General features: G+C 40.2%; 1 protein-coding gene across 2 annotated transcripts in view; it reads right to left on the minus strand.

Moving 5' to 3' along the window:
• The window catches only part of LOC111963414 (uncharacterized protein C14orf132), a 79,170-nt gene extending 71,253 nt beyond the window's left edge, over positions 1 to 7,917 (minus strand). Inside the window, exon 1 of one of the 2 annotated variants that reach the window (XM_023986834.1) lies at positions 7,475 to 7,917. In XM_023986834.1, the coding sequence (XP_023842602.1) occupies positions 7,475 to 7,501 (27 nt within the window). In that variant the 5' untranslated portion in view covers positions 7,502 to 7,917. Of the gene's footprint in view, positions 1 to 6,758; positions 6,827 to 7,474 lie in introns of those variants that run through there. The other variant, XM_023986833.2, reaches the window with a different exon arrangement.
• Positions 7,918 to 8,301: the final 384 nt, after the last annotated feature.

The raw sequence follows: 8,301 nt of genomic DNA on the forward strand, positions 1-8,301 counted from the left end.
GTGAAATGCTTGTAATTATACTTCAGTATTCCATAGTAACATCTGACAAAAAATATATAAAGACACTGAAGCAGTAAACTTTGTGGAAATTAATATTTATGTCATTCTCAAAACTTTTGGCCATGACTGTACACACAATACCCACAATGAAAAAGWGACAAAAGGTTTTCAGATGTTTTTGCAAATGTATTAAAAATTTAAAACAGAAATACCTTGTATACATAAGTATTCAGACCCTTTGCTATGAGACTCGAAATTGAGCTCAGGTGCATCCTGTTTCCATTGATCATCCTTGAGATATTTCTACAACTTGATTGGAGTCCACCTGTGGTAAATTCAATTGATTGGACATGATTTGGTAAGGCACACTCCTGTCAATATAAGGTCCCACAGTTGACAGTGCATGTCAGAGCAAAAACCAAGCCATGAGGTCTAAGGAACTGTCTGTAGAGCTCCGAGACAGGATTGTGTCGAGGCACATATCTGGGGAAGAGTACCAAAACATTTCTGCAGCATTGAAGTTCCCCAAGAACACAGGGACCTCCATCATTCTTAAATGGAAGAAGTTTGGAACCACCAATTGGCTTCCCGACCAAACTGAGCAATCGGGGGAGAAAGGCCTTGGTCAGAGGGGTGACCAAGAACCCAATGGTCACAATGACAGCCTCCAGAGTTCCTCTGTGGAGATGGGAGAACCTTACAGAAGGACAACCATCTCTGCAGCACTCCACCAAGKAGGCTTTTATGGTGGAGTGGCCAGACAGAAGCKACTCCTCAGTAAAAGGCACATGACAGCTCGCTTGGAGTTTGTCAAACGGCACCTAATGACTTTCAAACCATAAAAAACAAGATTCTCTCGTCTGATGAAACCAAGATTGAACTCTTTGGTCTGAATGCCAAGCGTCACGTCTGGAGGAAACCTGGCACCATCTCTACGTTGAAGCATGGTGGTGGCAACATCATGCTGTGGGGATGTTTTGGAGCAGCAGGGTCGGGGAGACTAATCAGGATCGAGGGAAAGATGAACGGCGCAAAGTACAGAGAGATCCTTGATGAAAACCTGCTCCAGAGTGCTCAGGACCTCAGATTGGGGCAAAGGTTCACCTTCCAACAGGACAATGACCCTAAGCACACAGCCAAGACAACACATGAGTGGCTTCMGGACAAGTCTCTGAATGTCCTTGAGTGGCCCAYRCAGAGCCCGGACTTGAACCCAATCGAACATCTCTGGAGAGACCTGAAAATAGCTGTGCAGCGACGCTCCCCATCTAAACTGACAGAGCTTGAGAGTATCGGCCAGAGAGAATGGGAGAAACTCCCCAAATACAGTGTGCCAAGCCTCTAACGTCATACCCAAGAAGACTTGAGGCTGTAATCACTGCCAAAGGTGCTTCAACAAAGTACAGAGTGAAGGGTCTGAATACTAATGTAAATTAGTATTTTGTGCTTGTCATTAGGACTCGATTACTGTGGATATAGATACTTTTGTACCCGTTTCCTCCAGCATCTTCACAAGGTCCTTTGCTGTTGTTCTGGGATTGATTTGCACTTCTCGCACCAAAGTACGTTCATCTCTAGGAGACAGAACGCGTCTCCTTCCTGAGCAGTATGACGGCTGCATGGTCCCATGGTGTTTATACTTGCATACTATTGTTTGTACAGATGAACATGGTACCTTCAGGCGTTTGGAAATTGCTCCCAAGGATGAACCAGACTTGTGGAGGTCTACAATTTATTTTCTGATGTCTTGGCTGATTTCTTTAGATTTTCCCATGATGTCAAGCAAAGAGGCACTGAGTTTGAAGGTAGACCTTGAAATACATCCACAGGTACACCTCCAATTGACTCAAATGATGTCAATTAGCCTATCAAAAGCTTCTAAAGCCATGACATAATTTTCTGGAATTTTCCAAGCTGTTTAAAGGCACAGTCAACTTAGTGCATGTAAACTTCTGACCCACTGGAAATGTGATACAGTGAAATATAAGTGAAATAATCTGTCTGTAAACAATTGTTGGGAAAAATTACTTATGTCATGCACAAAGTAGATGTCCTAACCAACTTGCCAAAACTATAGTTTGTAAACAAGAAATTTGTGGAGTTGTTGGAAAACGAGTTTTAATGACTCCAATCTAAGTGTATGTAAACATCCGACTTCYWCTGTAGATGGGTCAAAACAAAATATTCCTATGAGCATGGTGAAGTTATTAATTACACTTTGGATGGTGTATCAATACACCCAGTCACTACAAAGATACAGGYGTCCTTCCTAACTCCATTGCTTGAGAGGAAGGAAACCGCTCAGGGATTTCACCATGAGGCCAATGGTGACTTAAATAGTTACAGAGTTTAATGGCTGTGATAGGAGAAAACTGAGGATGGATTAACAACATTGTAGTTACTAAATGACAGGGTGAAAAGAAGGAAGCCTGTACAGAATGCAAATATTCCAAAACATCCATTCTGTTTGCAACAAGGCATTAAAGTAATACTTTAAAAAATGTGTCACCACTGAGTACCACATTACTGGGGAGTTTTTCAGGATAAAAAAMAAACGGAATGGAGCTAAGCTGTCACGCCCTGACCTTAGAGATCCTTATTATTCTCTATGTTTGGTTATGTCAGGGTGTGACTCGGGTGGGAAAATCTATGTTTTCTATTTCTTTGTGTTTTTGATGGTTCCCAATCAGAGGCAGCTGTCTATRGTTGTCTCTGATTGGGGATCATATATAAGTTGTCATTTTCCTTTTGGGTTTTGTGGGATCTTGTTTTCTGTTAAGTGTTTTTTCCTGACAGTACTGTGCGCTTTCGTTTTTGATTTTGCTGTTTGTTGGTGTCATCAATAAATATAKGATGTACGCCTACCACGCTGCGCCTTGGTCTCCTTCTCCCAACGAGAGCCGTAAACATAAGCACAGTCCAAATCCTAGAGGAAAACCTGGTTCTGTCTGCTTTCCACCAGACACTGGGAGATTAATTTGTCTTTCAGCAGAACAATAACCTAATACACAAGGTCAAATCTACACTGGAGTTGCTTACCAAGAAGACACTAAATATTGCCAAGTTACAGTTTAGACTTAAATCTGTTTGAAAATCTATGGCAAGACCTGAAAATGGTTGTCTAACAATGATCAAGAATTTTGAAAACAATAATGGGGAAATGTTGCACAATCCAGGTGTGAAAAGCTCTTAGAGATTCACGCAGAAAGACTCACAGCTAGAATCTCTGACAATGGTGCTTCTACAAACTTAGGCATGACTTACCAGCAACAAATGCTGCCACTACACATCTAAGTATAACTGATTAAATTATGAAAGACAAGCATTGTAATTTTGGATTCTGTAAAGTGAGTGTGGAAGAGGTGAAAAAATTATTGTTGTCTATCAACAATGACAAGCCACCGGGATCTGACAACTTGGATGGAAAATTACTGAGGTTAATAGCAGACGATATTGCCACTATCTTCAATCTAAGCCTACTAGAAAGTGTGTGCCCTCAGGCCTGGAGGGAAGCAAAAGTAATTCCGCTACCTAAGAATAGTAAAGCCCCCTTTACTGGCTCAAATAGCCGACCAATCAGCCTGTTGCCAACCCGTAGTCAACTTTTTGATTTTTTTTGTTGTTGACCAGATACAATGCTATTTTACTGTAAACAAATCGACAACAGACTTTCAGCACGCGTATAGGGAAGGACATTGAACAAGCATGGCACTTACACAAATTACTGATGATTAGCTGAGAGAAATTGATGATAAAAGACTGAGGGAGCCGTTTTGTTCCCTCAGGCCTGGAGGGAAGCAAAAGTAATTCCGCTACCTAAGACTTCAGTGCAGCTTTTGACATTATCGATCATAGTCTGCTGGTAGAAAAACATATGTGTTATGGCTTTACACCCCCTGCTATATTGTGGATAAAGAAATACCTGTCTAACAGAAGACAGAGGGTGTTCTTTAATGAAAGCCTCTCCAACATAATCCAGGTAAAATCAGGAATTCCCCCATGGCAGCTGTTTAAGCCCCTTACTTTTTTCAATCTTTACTAACGACATTCCACTGGCTTTGAGTAAAGAGCTGCAATTAGTTTCAGAATGGGTGGCAAGGAATAAGTTAGTCCTAAATATTTAAAAAACTAAAAGCATTGTATTTGGGACAAATCATTCACTAAACCTCAACTAAACTAAATAAATAATGTGGAAATCGAGCAAGTTGAGATGACTAAAATGCTTGGAGTAACCCTGGATTGTAAACTGTCACGGTCAAAACATGTTGATACAACAGCAACTAAGATGGGGGAAAGTCTGTCCATAATAAAGTCTGCTCTGCATTTTTAACAACACTATAAACAAGGCAGGTCCTACAGGCCCTAATTTTGTTGCACCTGGACTATTGTTCAGTTGTGTGGTCAGGTGCCACAAAGAGGGACCTCAGAAAATTACAATTGGCTTAGAACAGGGCAGCACGGCTGGCCCTTAAATGTACACAGAGAGCTAATATTAATAATATGCATGTCAATCTCTCATGGCTCAAAGTAGAAGAGAGATTAACTTCATCATTACTTGTTTTTGTAAGAAGTGTTGACATGCTGAATACACTGAGGTGTCTGTTTAAACTACTAGCACACAGCTCGGACACCCATGCATACCCCACAAGGCATGTTACCAAAGGTCTCTTCACAGTCCCCAAGTCAAGAACAAACTATGGGAGGTGCACAGTACTACATAAAGCCATGGCTACATGGAACTCTATTCCACATCAGGTAACTGATGCAAGCAGTAGAATCATATAAAAAAATAAGATAAAAATACACCTAAAGGAACCGCGGGGATTGTGAAGAGACACAGACACAGCCACACATACACATAAGACACGCACTCTACACAGACGTACACATGGATTTTGTATTGTAGATAAGTGATAGTAAAGTAGTGGCCTGAAGGAAATGTAATGTCATGTAATATTATTTCCATTTACAAATACCTTGGAAAGTATCGACTCAGGGGTGTGAATACTTATGTAAATTAGATATTTCTGTATTGAATTTTCAATACATTTTCTAAAAACATGTTTTCAGTTAATATGGTGTATTGTGTGTAGATGTGTGAGGGAAAAAAATACAATTTTGATCAACTTTGAATTCCGGCTGCAACAGAACAAAATGTGGAATAAGTCAAGGGGTATGAATATTTTCAGAAGGCACTGTATGTGATCATATACAAATGTATGCAAGGTTTGAAGTAATTATGTTTTAGTCAAATAATATATTTGTTTGGGCTTCTTGCGGTCAATTTGAAATCTAAAAATATGTTTTTATTATGTTCCCGGCACCCTGACCATCCACTCAAGAACAAACCGGCCCGCGGCTGAATCTAGTTGATGATCCCTGGTCTATGGTGTAGTCTCCTATAGCCTACTTCAGTGATGTAAATGTGCAAGATAGTTTCCTTCCACCATATTTTTTGCACCAGTCTCTGCGCTTTTTAAATCCAAGTCACATTGAGATTGACTTCATGACTTAAACCTAAGCTGACCCATCACCGTATGTATTACTGCCCCCCAGTTGTAAGAAGTGACATCCCAAAAAACACTATAGGCTTACAACAAGTAGGCATGCTTTCTATACCTAACCCTTAAGCAAAATCTGAAACMAAATAATATAAAAACGAAATATATATAACTATAACTAAATAAAAATGAGCCAATTGTAAACTGGGGATTATTAGGTGACCATGATGGTTTGAGGGCCAGATTGGGAATTTAGRCAGGACACCGGGGTTAACACCCCTACTCTTACGATAAGTGCCATGGGATCTTTAATGACCTCAGAGAGTCAGGACACCCGTTTAACGTCCCATCCGAAAGACGGCACCCCACACAATAACAAGGATTTCCAACATGTATTCTAGGGTCTATCTGTCAATAGAACTAGCCTAATCTCCCAAAACATCTGTATTTTGGACATACTGTATAGATTGCTAAAAATGAGTGACAAAATAGGCCGCAACATGTAAAGTGTTGGACGCATGTTTCATGAGCTGAAATTAAAGATCCCAGAAATGTTGTATATGCAACAAAATGCTTCTTTCTCTCAAAATGTGTGCACAAATTTGTTTACACCCCTGTTAGTGAGCATTTCCCCTTGCCAAGATACTCCATCCACCTGACAGGTGTGGTATGTCAAGAAGCAGAAGCTGATTAAACAGCATGATCATTACACAGGTGCACCTTGTGCTGGGGACAATGAAAGGCCTGTGGCTAGAGAACTCTATGTTCATAAACCGCCACCAACTCGTTTTAGAGAATTTGGTAGTACGTCCAACCGGCCTCACAACTGCAGACCACGCCAGCCCAGGACCTACACATTCAGCTTCTTCACCTCCGGGGGGGGGGGGGGGGGGGCTGAGGTCTGTAATAAAGTCCTTTTGTGGGGGAAAAAAACTCATTTTGAGTTTCCCATGTGAAATCCATAGATTAGGGCCTAATTTATTTATTTCAATTGACTGATTTCCTTCTATGAACTGTAACCCGGTAAAATCTTTGAAATTGTTGCATGTTGTGTATATATTTTGTTCAGTATATCTTTACCTATCTTAACATAAACTAAATGTGTCATCAATTTCTAACACTAAAAACAAAAATTGTATATCCCACGCCCTCATATTTTATAAAACAAAAGTTAAGACAGGCGTTCGCTTTTCATCCACGTTTTCCCCAAACAGCCTAAACCCCTTTCTGACACATAAACACAGTGCATATTCTTACCTGTGCAGCCATAAATGAGAGATCCATACTGTTGCTCTAGTCTAGTCAAACCAACTACGCACCCAAAAAGAAATGGAAAATGGGTGAATAGTTTATCTTATTCCCAAAAAGATCATTGGTCTTTTTGCACACAGCGGTCTTCAGGATCTGTATAATTGCACGTGAAATACATGTTGTTGACAATTWAAAAAAAAAWYTTTAATACATTTTTATATCACTTTGTAACACAATAACATGTGAAGAAATCCAAGGGGTCTGAATACTTTTGCAAGGCACTATATACATCTCATTGGAGTTGAGTTGCGAGGCTTGGTAGCTAACTTGATTTTTCTTACAAGTTAAAAAGCATTGGATCGGTGTAAATCAGGGCAGAACTACTCTCCCCTTGCATTTAAAATTTCAAGTTGAAGGCCGACTGCGGTACTCTAGGCATTGTTTCCAGAAAACAGGATCCCCCATTATAGTGAATGTGGAAATGGCGATCTTCATGGTCAATATTCGTGGACATAAAAAAAATATATATCGAGCAACATCATTATACCAATAATTGCTTCTATTTCACTAGATTTATGTCCTTGAACCTATTACAACAATTAAATATACCACGCCCTCAATTTTGATAATACAAAAGTTAAGACAGGCGTTCGCTTTTCATCCACTTGTTTCCAAACAGCCTAAACCCCTTTCGGACACATAAACACAGCGCATATTCTTACCTGTGCAGCCATAAATGAGAGATCCATACTGTTGCTCTAGTCAAACCAACTACGCACCCAAAAAGAGATGGAAAAATGGTTGACTAGTTCATCTTATTCCCAAAAAGATCATTGGTCTTTTTGCGCCCAGCGGTTTTCAGGATCTTTCTAATTTCATGTGAAATACACGTCGAGCAATTACATAGAAAGGGCAATTGTGCGACGAGAGATGGAGTTGACTGGTCTTTAGGTCGACATCTGCGCGAGCAAAGAGCGGGAGAGTGGATGTGAGCTTGAGAGACAGCACGAGAAGAGAACATTGAATGATGCTGCTGTTCACTGAGTTCTCGAAGCCTATATGGATGGAGGCGGGTGATCAACGGCTATAGACTGCTCTTCTGTCTCTGTCTCTTTTGCTCTCTCTCTCTCAATTAGATTCCTACTTTTACACAGTTTTACGCAGCTAGAATCGATTACCTCTCGCGTTAGCTGTCACCGCACAAACTCACGTGCCCCATCATGTCGTTGTCCTGACCGATATTTTACAGTGACACAGACTAGGCTACAAAAGAAAACGACAGGTAAATTCGATTTTTTTCTCCAATATTCCCATGAAGTTCATTGATTCAGAGAAGACCTAGTCTATATAATCTGCCTACCTGCTTGAGTCAGATGTACAGCCTGGTCTCAGAGCAAACCGTATAATATTTTACTTAAATCTGTGCAATTCTTTTTAGTACGGCATGTTACTTTGTGTTAATTGATTTTAAATTGGCATATGTAAATCCGGGACACTCAAATTAATATGATATGTTACGATTGGTGTAGCATATCATATCATAAAGCAA

Source organism: Salvelinus sp. IW2-2015, linkage group LG4q.2 (genome assembly GCF_002910315.2).
Source record: "Salvelinus sp. IW2-2015 linkage group LG4q.2, ASM291031v2, whole genome shotgun sequence".
In the NCBI taxonomy this organism is placed as follows: domain Eukaryota; kingdom Metazoa; phylum Chordata; class Actinopteri; order Salmoniformes; family Salmonidae; genus Salvelinus; species Salvelinus sp. IW2-2015.